Source organism: Microplitis mediator, chromosome 9 (genome assembly GCF_029852145.1).
Source record: "Microplitis mediator isolate UGA2020A chromosome 9, iyMicMedi2.1, whole genome shotgun sequence".
Lineage (NCBI taxonomy): Eukaryota > Metazoa > Arthropoda > Insecta > Hymenoptera > Braconidae > Microplitis > Microplitis mediator.
The window spans coordinates 4784308-4803311 of NC_079977.1; the positions used below are offsets into that span (position 1 = coordinate 4784308).

At 31.6% G+C, this 19004-nt stretch overlaps 2 protein-coding genes across 4 annotated transcripts; one reads left to right on the top strand and one right to left on the bottom strand.

The window, feature by feature from the left end:
* The first annotated feature begins 22 nt into the window (after positions 1–22).
* On the top strand, positions 23–1700 carry LOC130674904 (uncharacterized). 3 transcript variants are annotated; one of them, XM_057480354.1, is made up of 4 exons: positions 23–208; positions 434–727; positions 791–950; positions 1299–1700. In XM_057480354.1, exons 2-4 carry the CDS (start codon positions 632–634, stop codon positions 1439–1441), a joined length of 399 nt encoding a protein of 132 aa, XP_057336337.1. In that variant the 5' UTR covers positions 23–208; positions 434–631; the 3' UTR covers positions 1442–1700. The 3 variants fall into 3 exon arrangements, with proteins under 3 accessions (XP_057336337.1, XP_057336339.1, XP_057336336.1); XM_057480356.1 differs by having other exon boundaries at positions 453–727; XM_057480353.1 differs by having other exon boundaries at positions 464–727.
* An 11503-nt stretch (positions 1701–13203) lies between these two features.
* Positions 13204–18917, bottom strand: LOC130675006 (poly [ADP-ribose] polymerase tankyrase-1-like). The gene is made up of 3 exons (XM_057480463.1): positions 17462–18917; positions 15296–16624; positions 13204–14484 (listed from the first exon to the last, which is right to left on the bottom strand). Exons 1-3 carry the CDS (start codon positions 18785–18787, stop codon positions 13204–13206), a joined length of 3936 nt encoding a protein of 1311 aa, XP_057336446.1. The 5' UTR covers positions 18788–18917.
* Positions 18918–19004: the final 87 nt, after the last annotated feature.

The window sequence follows — 19004 nt, forward strand, 5'->3', positions numbered from 1 at the left end:
ATCAATTTGTTGACATTTAGATGTTTTCAACCACAAAAAAGGCGGTAAACGCTGTACAAGCCGCCATTTCGGATATATATATATATATAAACGCTCGAGTGTGATGTGAACAACATAACCTAATATTATTTTGTCTTTTAATTACTGTGAAATAATTTATAATATAATTTATAGCTATTGATTAACAATACTCAACGGTTCATAAAAGGTAAAATTTTATATATAAGTATGGAAAATTTTCGACAGCGGATACGAAAACCGCTTGATTTGCTTGGACCACGACAACTAAAACGACGTACGCAACAAATACTTGCACTGGAATATTTGTTATGTAACTTAAATAATAATAATAATAATAACACTAACATTAATATTTACAACAATAACAATAACGACAATGACCATGACGACGATAACAGTAGCCGCGATTCAGACGTTTCAGATGATCCTAGCCGTTTTTCAGGAGCTGTCGATCAAGCTAATGATGAGCCTTTGCCATTGATTGATGGGCTTAACTTTTTTGATCAACCAGTAACCCGATCAGAGTATTAGTTACTTAATTTCCATGTAAACAATCAAGTTGCTAGTGGTGATAATGATTCGATTCTTACTGAGTTCATAAAAGAGTGGCATGTTAAAAATAAAATCACACGTGAAGCGACTGACGAACTTTTACGCAAACTTCAATCATAGTCTCAAGAACAATGTTTCTATGCAAAATGAATTTGTAAGTACTAATTAGCTGTTGATATTTCATAATTTTTGAATAACTATCATAAAAATATTACAGAAAGACATGATACGGAAAGCTGGTGGTCGCAATGTACAAAAAGCCACTCGTTTTGCATTGGAATCATTCATTTCTGATGAGTTAGCAAAACAAGTGACATGGTCCGGATTACACAGTGAGATTAAAATCTCAGCATGTTTCTTCGTAGAAATTATTAGTGGTAATAGAGCGATAAATAATATTGTAAGATTAACTATCCTGCTTAAAAAATCCGATAGATTCTCATAGCTGTAAGTATAAGGCCCTATACTTAACTATAGCACTTCTCATAGAACAAATTTATTCTTATAAAATCTCTCTAGGAATTCATGAGAATCTATTGGATTCTATGAGATTTTTTAAGCAGGGTATCTACTCTTCAAGTTCTAGCAATAACTTGCTTTTTGAAGCCTTTGATTGATCTTTCTACTGTCAAAGTAAAATAATTTACAACCAAACAAGCTATAAATAAATGCTGTATTTAAATTATTATGTTCATTAATTTTTCTTCGTTTTTTTTCTTTTTTAGAAATTTTATTAAGCACTTTGAACGTTACAAAACCTGATGTTGAACATCAAATGAAAGCCTGGTTTCAACGCGGTAGTGACCGAGCCAATAAGAATACCGATCCTACAAATGGTTCTGTCAAAAAGCAAAAAGTTGCCAAATAATTTGTAGTTACGATCTTTATATTTACAAGTTGTTTTCAAAAAACTTTTTTTTAATAGTATAAAGAGTTTTCTGTTCTCTAAGCCTAAATTAATGATCTCAAAACATAAAAGTAAGCTTATCAGATAAAAATAAAACTATAAGTTAGTGTCACCAGTGCGCTAGTCACAACAACTAGTCTTGATATTAAGCTCACAATTATTATTACTATTATTGTTATTAATATAAAACCTATGAATGTTGTAAAGGAATTGTTAATAAATTTAAGCATTCCAATTATAAAAAATTGTATATTTGTCACAATAAACTGCGAGTGATTACAATTTACAAATAAATATAAACACAATTCTAAAAATATTCTATCATGAAATGAAATATTTATTTTTTCTTGTTTAATATATGTATATAAACAAGAAAAAATAAATATTTCATTTCATGATAGAATATTTTTAGAATTTATGTTTGTTTATTTGTAAATTTTCAAATTTCCCGCGGTTTATACTACCCCTAACCTCTAATGATCCTTAAAATTGTTAACATTAAATCAACTAAAATAAGACTGATTTGTTAAATTAAAGTCAACTTTTTTCCATCAACTTGTTACCAATAAAAAGTTAACAATTTGTTATGTTTTTGGTAACCAAAAACACATTGTGATTTGTTAACAAAAAGTTGAAAAATGTCAACATTAAGTTATGAAAATGTCAATAAATAGTTAACAATTTGTTACCAAAAAGTTATCTTTTTGAGACAGAAAAAAGTTAACATTTTGCTGGACATTAGTAGTGATATTTGTTGATAAAAATTTGCCTTTTTACATCTCAATATAAATGTTAACATTTTTTTTGTTAACTTTTTCGATACGAAAAAGTTAACATTTGGCCACTTGGGAGACTCTCTATTCTCCATGGTTGGGGTGTTTGAGTTTCCTAGGTGGCGCTTGCGCACTTTCCGACTGTAAAAAAAATTTTTGAAACTTTTTTTGGATTTTTGAAAATGTAAGAAAAAGACGATTATGAAATTAACAGACAATTATGAATTTTTTGATTTTTTCACAACAATTTAATTTAAAAATAAGAAAAAAAAATATGCTGATGTGAAAAATTAAAAAAATTATAGATGCAATTTTTGAAATATTTTTTTAATAATTTATTGTTTAAAAAAAAAAAAAAAAAAATTAGACGTTGGCCAACTTTAGTATCTTTTTCTTTTGTAACTGATTTGTTCTAAACAAGAATCCAATAGTTTTTAATTGTCTACTAACTTCAAAATCACATGTTTGATCTGTAAATATAATTATAAAACTAATAAAACAATTCAAATAAACAAGGCAGAAAAAAAAGTAAATAATTAATCGTTTATTACAGCATATATACATAATTTACAATTAATTATCTTGTTGGAACATGCGCAAAAAATGTCTCAACTCCTTATTATCTAAACATTCAAATACATCATCGACACAATCAGACAACAATTTAGACGCAACGGGAAAAAAATTACAAAAAGAGTACTTTTTTCCAATAAATCTTTTCTTAATACTCTTTTCGAAAAGCGAAGTTTTATACCCGATCCATAAACTGGAAATCGACGTGAAACTTCATCCAAAAATATGAACGTCTGAAGAGCTCTATTTTTTGCACACGCAGCTAAAAAATTACTATTTTTGCTTAAAATATTATGAAATGAAATCCCTGAGTTTGGTATTTTTTCCATCATTGCCCCGACATTTCTTGCTCACATATTTTTTTATAATCATCAAACCGTTTGAGTTTAAAGAGACAAGACAAGAACATATTATTAGTTTCTGAGCAACTTGTTGGCTACAATTATCGGCAACAGTTATACGAGCTGAAAGTTGTCGACAAGTTGCTCGGAAAGTTGCCGTCAACTTATGGAAATGCTAACTTTTGCGGCCAGTGTTTGTGGGAAAATGTTCCCTTTCTTTTTATTTTTATTATATATTTAAATCTAAATTTAACTGTAAATTAATTAAAATTAGTAATTGGAATTTGATTAATTTATTATAATGATAGGTAGGATGTGAAAGGTATCGTTTAATAAAACTCGTGGTTTGGGTGTATCAAAATCGAAGAATATATTTTGACCCAAAAAATAGGGAAAGCGCTACGGCATAAAACCCTTTGAAGAAGTACAATGAAAGATTGAGAATGTTAAGATAATGAGAATGAGGGTAACTCGTTGAACAATTGATACAAAATGAAATGTAGAGATGTGTGTGTATGTGTATATGTCAATGTGTACTGGGATGATAGAGAGTCTACTGTGGGACAGTTAAATAGTACTTGGTACTAATGCGATGGTAAGAGTCCACTGTGGGACAGTTAAATAGTACTTGGTACTAGTGCGATGTTAAAGGGTCCACTGTGGGACAGTAAAATAGTACTTGGTACTAATGCGAGCGAATGAGTGAAAGCTTTCAGTCGATAACGATTGCGTCGTTAAATGTTTGTGTTATGAGATGCGTCGCGACGATGTTACCGATTGATCAGATCGGCGGTACGAATTGAGAAGTCAAAATTGTAGTGGGATATTCCAATGACAATATTATGACGCTAAATTATTATTATAATTGTTCTTATGATTTGTAACAGATTGTTATTTAACTGCAGTTAATTAAATTCTCATCAATTGGATTGATGGCTGTGGTTAATTAAATTCTCATCAATTGGATTGATGGCTGTGGTTAATTAAATTCTCATCAATTGGATTGATGGCTGTGGTTAATTAAATTCTCATCAATTGGATTGATGGCTGTGGTTAGCACGCGGCTATGGTACGAATGAAGTTGTATATGGTATTGTATGACAACGGCCAAATGCGTTGATGATAATTAAAGCGCGAACAAATTCAATTTTTGGTTTTATTTGTTATATGATTATCACGTATATATGATAATTATTAATGTGTAATTATTGCAGGGTAATTAAACTGTACCCGAACAGATCGATGAATTGACGGAATTTAATGTGAGATAATAGTTATTAACTATTCGATATTATTTGAGTCGATTATTATTTAATATTAATATGAATATTAATATTAAATAACGAATTCAATCTTACCGAATAATTAATAGTAACACAAATAAATATTCGATGTTTGATGGGTGAGACCCACGCGCAACAAGTCCCGGCTTGTTTCTACTACGACGTAATAAAACACCCGGTCTTTATGCAATTCCCGAAATATTAGTGAAACTCAACGAAATAATTAGCAAAACTGATTAAACCGTATTAATTAATACTTATCTTGGCACGATGGCACGAAATCGTAATTGATAATCAAATAATTAATAATTATTATTAATTTTAATATTGGCTTGGCAATGTAGCGAAAAGAACGTTCACAGTAAGTGTGGACAGCGTGAAGACTTGTGGTCAACTGACGAAAAGACGCGGTAACGCCGGGTCGTCGTTTCGACGGAACGGAAAAATTCAGACACCCAAACGACAGAGATATACTGAAGGCGTGAGTGCAACGAAGATGCACCGAGAAACCGACGCTAGGTTTAGCGCGCGCGTTCGCGGTGCGATCCGAGTTGGCGACGAGATAGAGTTTAGCACCGCTAGATGGAGACTGATTTGAATATTTAAATTTTGAATATTATTACGATGACAATTCATTTTAGGACTTCCGTTCTCGACGGAACATGCTCCCGCCCGCGAGATGCGAATGTAATGAGTGTGAGTAGTGTAAATAGTGTATGAGTGTAAGTAGTGTATGAGTGTTTACAATATGTTATAATTTCAAATAATTTATGGCAATTATTATTAAGTAGTTCAAGTATCGGGTATTAATGAACAGAATCTCCGAGTGTTTCATGTGTAAATTCCTCGTGATGTTTGACCCCGACGACTCGTATGACACCGTCGCCTCCCGGATGCACCTCAGTGATGGCTCCATTTTTTACGTTTGCATTCCATGTAGATACTCGAGTTGTCAGCACTTCCAGACGTTCTGGATAACCTTGGTGAGAAATCTCCAAGTAGAGGGTTATCTGGTACAAAAAATAAATCAGGATCAGGTAGAGATGTAATTTTTACTGATTAGGATGTCGACAGTAGAAAGAGTTATAAGATCCTGTTGATCAGTAGTAAGAGTATAGAGAGGCTTATAGTTTAAACTAATCGTGATGTCTAAGGTCGACGGAGTTATTTCTTCGAATGTTAAAGATTGAAGTCGATCACGCGTTTGAAATATATTTGAGAGAATTCACGGTCATTTCCTATACCCGACTCAAGTAAAGCGAAAGAAATGGATCAAATTTTTTGTTTACCGGACTGTAAGAGAGCGATGGTGATACAGGATGAAGTTCCGATAACTTGCATTAATGGTAGAGTCAATTAATACGCTTGTCCTATCTATCGTGAATAAGTGTGCATTTACTCACAAGGTTGACGATACTGTTTTCCCGCGTTAATAAATACAAAATCTTCAGAAATCTTGGAACGTGTATATTCAGAAACGAATCATGCAGATGCAATGAATAATTAATAGCTGAAGCTATTACATCGCGTTGATTGTTAAAGTTCATTTATTAACAATAAATAATTATCGTTAATTCATTGTTTCAAAAACCGAAGAAAACACCTGAACGCCTTTAAATTTTTTTTAAAGTCGTGAATAAGAAGGTAACAAATTAATATCCTTGATATGTGACATTGTAAAGGTTATACCGAAAAATTTTCTCATAAATTCATATTTTTATTAAATAGTCTAGTGAGAAATAAATAAAAATGGATTCTGTAACTACAAAACGATCAAAAATAAACGCAAGCGAAAAAACTCGCAGAAGCTGTTTCTTTCTGCTGAAGTGACAAATTCTTCAAATGATCTCGAAACGTCAACAACAAAAATGGATCCTACAGCCAATAATACGAAGAGAAATAAAGAAAAAGAAGAAAATTTCAAACGATCGCTTCTTCTTCAACAGAAACGAATTCGTCTGACTCCCATCACTCATCATTGGACCCCCAATATCGATCCGTAACTTGCCTATATGAAGATCGTGGAAGGAAGTATTCAATAACTTTATGGAAATTGAATCCTCACAACAATGGAATTCTATATTACAGCGTCCAAACTATAGATTACTTCCACATATCCAAAGATTATAATCGCCTTTATTTTGATGGATACAAAGAATGTAATTTTGAATGATGGAATCGTTGACAGTGTTTACAGTGCGCCTTGGATGTACACGGGGAATGATATTTGCCAAGACAATTTCTACAGAGGTTACGTAGTTTCACGAACTCCCATCGTTTAGGTACAGTTAATTTATCGAATTCTCCACATTGGTATAAACAATGATCGGTAGCCCGACAATATTCACAAATTTTGGATGTAGTAAAAAAGACGCGATTTCCTTCAACGTTTCTCCATGCCTTGGATTCATTTGAAGAATCGATAAAATGTCGTTTATTAGTATTACTCTTGTTAGAATTAGACACGGATTTAGTGTGCATGCGCGAAATAGTTGTTTCTAAAAATGTGAACATATCGTCAACAGTAGGGGAATCGTCTGGTTTAAGAGTATCTTGCCATTTTTCAGCAATAAGATCCGGTAAAATCCTTTCAATGTGCCAAATAAAGCATTCATGATTTGGTGGGCATCTAAGCGTTTCGAGGGATGTTAGATTTTGTCGTACAGTGTTGAGTATGTGTCCAAGGGTGGCTGGGTTAGCCGTTTCCGGTTTTTTGAGATGAAATATCGCCCCGATGTGTTTGCCTCTCAATACCCTCTTAAGTTCATAAGTTCCCTTAAGGATGGACCAAGCTACTTGATAATTGGCATCCGAAGCCTGTAAATGTATAATCCGTTGCGCGGCCTCTCCCTTCAGACTCGTTTTTAAATATTGAAATTTTATAATATCGGCAATATCGTCGCGTCGATCAATAATACTCTGAAATAAGTTTGAGAAAGATATCCACTCGTTGTAATCCCCGGAGAAAGTGGGTAGTTGCGGTACCGGCAGTCTTTGTAAAGTTTGTTTTTCAGTTTGAGTTGAATTCCCGAGAATTGTACTGTTCGCGAGAGGGCCGTCTTTCGCGAGATGTTCAACAATACCGTAATATCCATCGGATACATTTGTGAAGTGTTCTGATTCAGCTGCCAGAGGTTGACACGCGATCAATTCGTTGAAAAGCTCTTCGTATTCGCGAAATGCAACCGTGACGCGTTCGAATCGTAATCGTGCTCGCAAATCGGATATTTGTTGGCTATTTATTGAATCGACTAATTGATCAACGTAGCATGCTGCTATGTTACGTCTCCTCTCGATCGGCGAAATGGTCTCGTCTCCTTTCTGGTCCGTCATTTTAATAATTAGATATTTAAAACTGGGTATTGAGATTCAAGTTGTATTGATGATAATGAGATTGGAAGAAATTCGACTGCACGACTCGCAAATCACCGTAATTAACCGATAAATTCAAATAATTTAGGCGATCCCAAGAGTCAGACAGTCCAAATCCCCAATTGATCGCGAAGAATTATAATATAATTAATTAACGTAATCGATTGACCCCGATGATCACTACAATGAAATGATCCTCAGATCAAATAATTGACGGGATCAGATTAGTCAATCGACTTAGCAATTTTAATTTAATATTCTGGTTACTTTATACTTCGAAGACTTGAGCAATTCACTGATCGCAACAATTAAATGGTCTTGCGACAAATAATTGATGTAATCCCAGAATTGCACAGCTCAATCCGAAATAAGACAATAATTCGAATATGATGAAATCAAATATTGAAAATATATTAAAATTAAATAATTAAATATGAATAGTAAGATTCACTCGTTTATGATGAGTTGAAAAACTCAGTAAATTTATGACAAAAATTAAGTATTGTGATCCGATTGTAATAAGAATTAAATGATATTAAATTGAAATCAAATCAAATTATAGAATCAGTGTTGAATTGAATGAATGATAATAATGAAAAATACTGCCAATGGCGAATAAATGTTTAATAAATTTTGAACTTAGCTGGATTTCACTGCAGATGATCCTCTAGATGCGGCGGTGTCAACGAGTCGGTAATATGAATGGCGTTTTGATCAATTTTTTATCCACACTGAGTATTGATATTTATTTGAATATATTTTCCTTGAATATATTTTAATTGTCCAATCGAGTTACCTCACAGGAGGCACCAAAATGTTTGTGGGAAAATGTTCCCTTTCTTTTTATTTTTATTATATATTTAAATCTAAATTTAACTGTAAATTAATTAAAATTAGTAATTGGAATTTGATTAATTTATTATAATGATAGGTAGGATGTGAAAGGTATCGTTTAATAAAACTCGTGGTTTGGGTGTATCAAAATCGAAGAATATATTTTGACCCAAAAAATAGGGAAAGCGCTACGGCATAAAACCCTTTGAAGAAGTACAATGAAAGATTGAGAATGTTAAGATAATGAGAATGAGGGTAACTCGTTGAACAATTGATACAAAATGAAATGTAGAGATGTGTGTGTATGTGTATATGTCAATGTGTACTGGGATGATAGAGAGTCTACTGTGGGACAGTTAAATAGTACTTGGTACTAATGCGATGGTAAGAGTCCACTGTGGGACAGTTAAATAGTACTTGGTACTAGTGCGATGTTAAAGGGTCCACTGTGGGACAGTAAAATAGTACTTGGTACTAATGCGAGCGAATGAGTGAAAGCTTTCAGTCGATAACGATTGCGTCGTTAAATGTTTGTGTTATGAGATGCGTCGCGACGATGTTACCGATTGATCAGATCGGCGGTACGAATTGAGAAGTCAAAATTGTAGTGGGATATTCCAATGACAATATTATGACGCTAAATTATTATTATAATTGTTCTTATGATTTGTAACAGATTGTTATTTAACTGCAGTTAATTAAATTCTCATCAATTGGATTGATGGCTGTGGTTAATTAAATTCTCATCAATTGGATTGATGGCTGTGGTTAATTAAATTCTCATCAATTGGATTGATGGCTGTGGTTAATTAAATTCTCATCAATTGGATTGATGGCTGTGGTTAGCACGCGGCTATGGTACGAATGAAGTTGTATATGGTATTGTATGACAACGGCCAAATGCGTTGATGATAATTAAAGCGCGAACAAATTCAATTTTTGGTTTTATTTGTTATATGATTATCACGTATATATGATAATTATTAATGTGTAATTATTGCAGGGTAATTAAACTGTACCCGAACAGATCGATGAATTGACGGAATTTAATGTGAGATAATAGTTATTAACTATTCGATATTATTTGAGTCGATTATTATTTAATATTAATATGAATATTAATATTAAATAACGAATTCAATCTTACCGAATAATTAATAGTAACACAAATAAATATTCGATGTTTGATGGGTGAGACCCACGCGCAACAAGTCCCGGCTTGTTTCTACTACGACGTAATAAAACACCCGGTCTTTATGCAATTCCCGAAATATTAGTGAAACTCAACGAAATAATTAGCAAAACTGATTAAACCGTATTAATTAATACTTATCTTGGCACGATGGCACGAAATCGTAATTGATAATCAAATAATTAATAATTATTATTAATTTTAATATTGGCTTGGCAATGTAGCGAAAAGAACGTTCACAGTAAGTGTGGACAGCGTGAAGACTTGTGGTCAACTGACGAAAAGACGCGGTAACGCCCGGTCGTCGTTTCGACGGAACGGAAAAATTCAGACACCCAAACGACAGAGATATACTGAAGGCGTGAGTGCAACGAAGATGCACCGAGAAACCGACGCTAGGTTTAGCGCGCGCGTTCGCGGTGCGATCCGAGTTGGCGACGAGATAGAGTTTAGCACCGCTAGATGGAGACTGATTTGAATATTTAAATTTTGAATATTATTACGATGACAATTCATTTTAGGACTTCCGTTCTCGACGGAACAGCCAGCTTTGGCTTTCAGGGATTGTTTGAAAGCAAAAAATGCTTCTTTTAATATTAAAATTGTTGAAAGAAAAATTTTTACTCTCCATTGAAGAATAATGATGTATTTATTCAAGACTGAAATTTTTTTGAATTGAGAAGTTTAGAAGATTCGAAACAAGAATAATGTTTTGAAGAAAATAATTTACTTGAACCAAGTTAATTTTTTTTTTTCTGTGCAGGGTGATTCAAAACCGCTAGGGACGATAGGCTCTCGCTGATGGGACTATATTCACTCTGATCCCACTCCAGAAACATTCTGGAAACACTTTGGTATCAGTTCGTATTCAATGTGGATGCATAACGGTGTCAGTATATATCCACTCTGGATACTTTATGGAAACACTTTGGATTTACTCCGTAATCGCTTTGAAAATACTCTGGGTTCACTCTCAGAAAAGGGCACAAAACCATTCTGGAAATACTCTGGAGTCCGTATGGTTGCATCGTGTTACCAGAATATTTCCAGAGTGTATCCAGAATGTTTTTAATACCGCAAGGGTTGGTATTGATAAAGCTAACTCTTAATACGACTGTATATACATATCTATACCTATATTAATAGTATAAATTCCAAATAATAACGAATTATAACTGATATTAAGAAAATTTCAGGTTATTCAAGACCAAGACGAGATCTTGACAAGACAATACAAGACAATATTATTAATAACTTATTTTTCGAGATCGATGCAAGACTTATATTTTGAAGTCAAGATCATGACGAGATCAAAGCTTTCGAGATCAAGACAAGACTTTTCCAATCTTGTCTTGTCTCGGCTTGAGTGAAGCCCTAGACAGCAACAAGTTTTTAGCTTTCTGTCAATTTTCTATGGATTTTCTATCGATTTTCTATGACAGCAACAAATTTTTAGTTTTCTGTCAATTTTCTATGGATTTTCTATCGATTTTCGATGACAGCAACAAGTTTTTGTTTTCTGTCAATTTTCTATGGATTTTCTATCGATTTTCTATGACAGCAACAAGTTTTTGTTTTCTGTCCATTTTCTATGGATTTTCTATCAATTTTCTATGACAGCAACAGGTTGTTGTTTTCTGTCAATTTTCTATGGATTTTCTATCGATTTTCTATGACAGCAATAAATTTTTAGTTTTCTGTCAATTGTCTATGGATTTTCTATCGATTTTTTATGACAGCAACAAATTTTTTGTTTTCTGTCAATTTTCTATGGATTTTCTATCGATTTTCTATGACAGCAACAAATTTTTAGTTTTCTGTCAATTTTCTATGGATTTTCTATCGATTTTCGATGACAGCAACAAGTTTTTGTTTTCTGTCAATTTTCTATGGATTTTCTATCGATTTTTTATGACAGCATCAAGTTTTTGTTTTCTGTCAATTTTCTATGGATTTCCTATCGATTTTCTATGACAGCAACAAGTTTTTGTTTTCTGTCAATTTTCTATCGATTTTCTTCCGATTTTCTATGACCCCTCGCGGATTCGGAATTACTTCGAAATCATGGTGAAATTTCGGTGAGATCATAGTGGAAAGATAGTGAACCCATGGTGAAATGACAATGAAATCACAGTGAAAATTTATTTTCTTAAACACTATAAAATTAAAGAATTCGATATTTATAAAAAAAAAATGTTTGCCTTTATTTGTAAATCATCAAGTTTTCTTAATTTAAGAATATTTTATTTTAAATCATGATAAATAATAAATATTGACTATTTAAATATTAATCTAAATAATGTTCTCTTTATTTTTTGCAATAGTTTAAATTCAATTTGTACAGTTTTGAAAAAAAAGTTATTAAATTTTTTTATTTATTTTTTTTTTTTCATAATTCTGAAGAATTTTACCGTCTTAAGTTTTTATAAAATTAACTAAATTAGATAAATACAGATAAAGTTTCGCTCGGAAATTCTTAAAATAGCTAAATTTATAATAAATAAAATACATATGTGCCCAAATATTTGCTAAACTTACAAATAATTACAGGGGCATTTATGAAATAATTGATATTATTTTTTTTTAATTTCATTTCTATCGATTAATGACATTAAAAATTCAAATTTTGATTTTAAAATTGGATTAATGATAGATGTACCGTATCAGATCACTATTAAAGTGGAGTTAAATCATGGAGAAAACACTAATAATTTGCTGTGAAAATATCATAGAGTCACAGTGCTAATACTACTAGGCCTCCATGGGATCACAGTAAAATCATGGTAAAACCACTATGAACTGACTGATGCGCATTTTTGGATTTTGTTCTACTGACATTTTATTTATTTATTTAAAAATTGGAAATTCACAATCGTAAGCTGCATTCACACTCATAATGTTTTTGGCCCATAAAAAAGAAAGTAACGTTCGGGTGTTTGAATTTCCTAGGTGGCGCTTGCGCACCTTCCGACTGTAATAAAAATTTTTGAAATTTAATTCGAATTTTTTTTAAACTTTTAAATTAAAAATTAACAGAAAACAAAACTAAAAATATACAAATGTTGAAAATTAAAAAAATCATCGGTGCGATTTTCGAAATATTTTTTTTTTAATTTTTGCTTTTAAAAAAATCCGAAAATTATTAGACCTCGGCTAACTTCAGTATTATTTTTTTTGTATCTGATTTGTTCTTGAACGAGATCCGAAAATTGCTAATTGTCTACTAACTTCAAAATCACAAATTTTATCTATAAATATAATTATAAAATTAACAAAACAATTAAAATAAACGAGGCAGAAAAAAAAAAAACTCATTAAAAGTAAATAATTAATAATTTATTACGACATACATGTTTTACAATGAACTATCCTGTTGGAACATGCGCAAAAAATGTCTTAAATCATTATTATCTAAACATTTAAATACATCATCGACGGCATCAGACAACAATGTAGACGCAAGAGGAAAAAGATCATGAAAAATTGTAGTACTTTTTCCCAATAAATTTTTCCGTGGTAATCCTTTCGAAAAGCGAATTTTTATAGCCGATCCATAAACAGCTAAAAAATTAGTATTTTTGCTCAAAATGTTATGAAATGAAATCCCCGAGTTTGGTATTTTTTCTATCATTGCTCTCGACATTTCTTGCTCACATATTTTTTTATAATCATTCAACGGTTTTTCTTCAAGAAGAGAAGACAATAATATAAAATTGTTATTAGAGAGAGGTGCATTTCGACTTTTCAATTTGACAATCTGCTTAATAATGCGTTTTTTATTTTCCGAAGTAATGTGGTAAACACTGTCAGTATACGGGTAATTATATTGAACATTACTTGAGAAACATCTACGGATATCAAGATCATTTATGTCTGCATCATTATCTATGAGAATAGCCAATTTACTACTCATTGTATTGCCAGGTATACTCACTCCAACAATATCAGACCTATAAATTAGGGTATATGAATTCTTTAGAGCCAAATGAACTGGAGTCTCTCCATATTTATTTTTAGCATTAATGTCTGCTCCATAATCTATCAATAATTGCAAAATATCTTTGTTGTAGGCTATTACTGCGTAATGGATTGGAGCTGATCTGTCGTCATCATATTCATTGACATCCGCACCAGTTTCTATTAATAATGAGACCATTTCCAAGCTGTTATTCTCGACAGCCGTATGCAGTAATGACTGATCATATTTTCTTCCAAAATTTTTATGCTCAACGATAAGTCTTGCGATCTCAATATTGTTGTGCTCAACTGCTAACTTAATCGGTGATTTATGATAATGAATAGTGTTATAACTTATTGTAGCCCCGTGTTCCAGAAGCATTTTGAAAATTATCGTGTTGTTGTTCATGGCGGCTATGTAAAGAGGTGACTGGGCATCACAATTGCTGTTTACTTTTACATTTATCCGCAATAAATTTTTCACCATTTCTACTTGATTTTTTCCAACGGCAGCAGTAAGTAGTCGATTCCCATCATCCAACAGTGGACAGGATGATAAACAAAATTCCTCTATCATGTCTCTTACTTTTTGCGTATTTCTCTTTTTTCTTGATACTATCATGTCGAAAAATTTTTGCAAGTCAACCATGATTAATTTATTTATATTTAACTGCCCGACACTTAATTATTTATTATTGAAAACTCCGTGTAACTTACGACTATTGTCAACTAACCTACAAGTGCTTGTAATTTTAACCAGCGTGACTTGTAATAAAATGGAGTGAAGGCAGAATATTTAAGCCCAATTTTCACAAATTTTTGTGAGTGACTGTAGCGGATGTGAGACAATTTGTAACTTTTAAACACATGAATTAAAATTGGAATAATGAAATTTAAAAATACGCGGGTGCCGATTTTTAAATGATCTGCTGCGCGTTTTTAAATTTTGTTCTACTGAAATATTATTTGTTAATTTAAAAATGGAAAATTGACAATCGCAAGCTGCATTCACACTCATTATGTTTTTGGCCCATAAAAAAGAATGTAACGTTCGGGTGTTTGAATTTCTCAGGTGGCGCTTGCGCACCTTCCGACTGTAATAAAATTTTTTGAAATTTAATTCGAATTTTTTTAAAACTTTTAAATTAGAAATTAACAAAAAACAAAACTAAAAATATACAAATGTTGAAAATTAAAAAAATCGTAAGTGCGAATTTTGAAATATTTTTTTAATAATTTTTTGCTTTTAAAAAAATCTGAAAATTATTAGACGTCAGCTAACTTCAGTATCATTTTTTTTGTAACTGACTTGTTCCACACAAAAATCCGAAAATTGTTAATTGTCGACTCATTTCAGAATCATATATTTGAACTATAAATATAATTATAAAATTAATAAAACAATTCAAATAAACGAGGCAGAAAAAACAGTAAAACCCATTAAAAGTAAATAATTAATAATTTATTACAACATACATATTTTACAATTAATTATCTTGTTGGAACTTGCGCAAGAAATTTCTTAAATCATTATTATCTAAACATTTAAATACATCATCGACGGCATCAGACAACAATTCAGACGCAACGGGAAAAATAATATGAAAAAGTTGAGTACTTTTTTCCAATAAATCTTTTCTTGATACTCCTTTCGAAAAGCGAAGTTTTATAGCCGATCCATAAACCGGAAATCGATCTGAAATTTCATCTGAAAATATGAACGTCTGAACATTTCTATTTTTTGCACACGCAGCTAAAAAATTACTATTTTTGCTCAAAATGTTATGAAATGAAATCCCCGAGTTTGGTATTTTTTCCGTGATAATTTTCGACATTTCTAGCTCACATATTTTTTTATAATCATCAAACTGTTCGTGTTTAATGAGAGAAGACAAGAACATTTTATTGTTATCAGATAGAGGTGCATTTCGACTTTTTAATTTTACAATCTGCTTAATAATGCGTTTTTCATTTTCCGCAGTATAGTTGTGAACAATGTTATTATACGGGTAAATATATTGAAGATTACTTGAGAAACATCTACCGATATCAAGATCATTTATGTCTGCATCATTATCTATGAGAATATCCAATTTACTACTCATTGTATTGCCAGGTATAGGCACTCCAACAATATCAGACCTATAAAGTAGGGTATACGAATGCTTTAGAACCAAATAAACTGGAGTCTCTCCATATTTATTTTTAGCGTTAATGTCTGCTCCATAATCTATCAATAATTGCAAAATATCTTTGTTGTAGGCCATTACTGCGTAATGGATTGGAGCTGATCTGTCCTTATCATATTCATTGACATCCGCACCAGTTTCTATTAATAATGAGACCATATCCAAGCGGTTATTCTTGACAGCCGTATGCAGTAATGACTGATCATATTTTTTTCCAAAATTTTTGTGCTCAACGATAAGTCTTGCGATGTCAATATTGTTGTGCTCAACTGCTAACTTAATCGGTGATATATCGTTATGAATATTGTTATCACTTATTTGAGCCCCGTGTTCCAGAAGCATTTTAAAAATTGTCGTGTTGTTGTTCACGGCGGCTATGTAAAGAGGTGACAGGGCATCACAATTGCTGTTAACTTTTACATTTTTCCGCAATAAATATAACACTATTTCTACTTGATCTTTTTCAACGGCAACACAAAGTAGTTGATGTCCATCATCCCACAATGGATATAATGATAAACCAAATTTTTCTGCTATGTCTCTTAATTTTTGCATATTTCCTTCACTTATTGAATCTATCATGTCGAAATATCTTCGCCAGTTATCCATGATCAATTTATTTATATTTAACTGCTCGGCACTTAATTATTTATTTTTTTTATTATTGAAAACTTCGTGTGACTTCCGAACGCAACTATCGTCAACTAACGTACAAGCACTTGTACTTTGACTCAGCGTGGCTTTTAATAAAATGGAGTGGGAAGGCAAAATATTTAAGCCCAATTTTCATAAATTTTTATGAGCGAAAATAGTGGATGTGAAACAATTTGTATTTTTTAAATAAATGAATTTAATAATTGAAATGATAAAATTTAAAAAAACGCGGGTGCTGATTTTTAAATTATCTGAGGCGCGTTTTTGAATTTTGTTCTACTGATATTTTACTTGTTTATTTAAAAATTGGAAATTGATAAAATCGTCAGCTGTATTTACACTCATGTTTTTGGCCCATGAAATAGAAAGTTACGTTAGGGTGTTTGAGTTTCCTAGGTGGCGCTTGCGTGACTTCCGACTGTAATAAAAATTTTTTAAATTTTATTCGAATTTTTTTTAAACTTTTAAATTAAAAATTAACAAAAAACAAAACTAAAAATCTACAAATGTTGAAAATTAAAAAAAATCTACGTGCGATTTTTGCAAAATTTTTTTTCTAATTTTTGCTTTTAAGAAAATCCAAAAATTATTAGACGTCGGCTAACTTCAGTATTATTTTTTTTGTAACTGATTTGTTCCGAACAAAAATTCGAAAATTGTTAATTGTCAAATAACTTGAGGATCATATATTTGATCTAAAAATATAACAATAAAATTAATAAAACAATTCAAATAAACGAGGCAGAAAAAAAAAGTAAAACCAATTAAAAGTAAATAATTAATAATTTATTACCGCATACATATTTTAAATTAATTATCTTGTTGGAACACGCGCAGAAAATGTCTTAAATCATTATTATCTAAACATTCAAATACATCATCGACGGCATCAGACAATAATTTAGACACAACGGGAAAAAGATCATGAAAAAGTTGAGTACTTTTTTCCAATAAATCTTTTCTTAATACTCCTTTCGAAAAGCGAAGTTTTATAGCCGATCCATAAACTGGAAATCGATCTAAAATTTCACTCGAACATATGAACGTCTGAAGATTTATATTTTTTGCACACGCAACTAAAAAATTAGTATTTTTGCTCAAAATATTATGAAATGAAATCCCCGAGTTTGGTATTTTTTCTATCATTGCTCTCGATATTTCTTGCTCACATATTTTTTCATAATCATCAAACCGTTTTTGTTCAATAAGAGCGGACAATATCATAATAGTGTGATTAGATAGAGGTGCATTTCGACTTCTTAACTTTACAATCTGTTTAATAATGTTTTTTTTGTTTTCCGAATTATCGTCATGTCCAACACTATCATCACCATAAAGAAGATCATGAATATTAAAGTCTTGACATGAAAGATTTTCACGGATATCGAGACCATTTATGTCTGCATCATTATCTAGGAGAATAGCCAATTTACTATTATTATGTGGATTGAAAGGTAAAGGCATTCCAAAAATATCAGACCTTAGATGAATTGAGCTATACGAATGCTTTAGAACCAAATAAACTGGAGTCTCTCTATATTTATTTTTAGCATTAATGTCTGCTCCATAATCTATCAATAATTGCAAAATATTTATGTTGTGGGCCATTACTGCGTGATGGATTGGAGCTGATCTGTCGTCATCGTATTCATTGACATCTGCACCAATGTCTAATAATAATAAGACCATTGCGAAGTTGTTTTTCTTGATAGCCATATGCAGTAATGACTGATCATATTTTTGTCCAAAATTTTTATGCTCAACGATAAGTCTTGCGATCTCAATATTGTCGTGCTCAACTGCTAACTTAATTGGTGACTTATTATATTTAATATTTTTATAATCTATTTTAGCCCCGTGTTCCAGAAGCATTTTGAAAATCATCGTGTTGTTGTTTTTGGCGGCAATCTGAAGAGGTGACAAGACATCAAGGTCGCTGTTAATTTTTGCATTTTTCCCCAATAAATATGACACTATTTCTACTTGATCTTTTTCAACGGCAACACAAAGTAGTTGATGTCCATCATCCCACAATGGATATAATGATAAACCAAATTCCTCTATCATGTCTCTTAATTTTTGCATATTTTCTTCTCTTATTGAATCTATCATGTCGAAATATCTTCGCCAGTTATCCATGATTAATTTATTTATATTTAACTTCTCGGCACTTAATTATTTATTATTTTTTATTATTGAAAACTGCGAGTAACTTACGAACGCAACTATTGTCAACTAACGTACAAGTACTTGTTATTTTAACCAGCGTGACTTGTACTAAAATGGAGTGTAAAGGCGGAATATTTAAGCCCAATTTTTATAAATTTATATGAGTGAATGTAGCGGATGTGAGACA

Excerpts from the sequence above, each read along its gene's own strand:
- LOC130675006 (XM_057480463.1), bottom strand. The coding sequence starts at position 18,787 with ATGGATAACTGGCGAAGATATTTCGACATGATAGATTCAATAAGAGAA. Across the intron at positions 16,625-17,461 it reads GCGTGTTCCAACAAGATAAT|TTAAATATAAATAAATTGAT; the intron begins TAATTTAAAATA and ends AGTGCCGAGCAG. Across the intron at positions 14,485-15,295 it reads GCAAGTTCCAACAAGATAAT|GTCGGGCAGTTAAATATAAA; the intron begins TAATTGTAAAAT and ends AAATAATTAAGT.
- LOC130674904 (XM_057480354.1), top strand. The coding sequence starts at position 632 with ATGTTAAAAATAAAATCACACGTGAAGCGACTGACGAACTTTTACGCA. Across the intron at positions 728-790 it reads TTTCTATGCAAAATGAATTT|AAAGACATGATACGGAAAGC; the intron begins GTAAGTACTAAT and ends AAAATATTACAG. Across the intron at positions 951-1,298 it reads CTTCGTAGAAATTATTAGTG|AAATTTTATTAAGCACTTTG; the intron begins GTAATAGAGCGA and ends TTTCTTTTTTAG.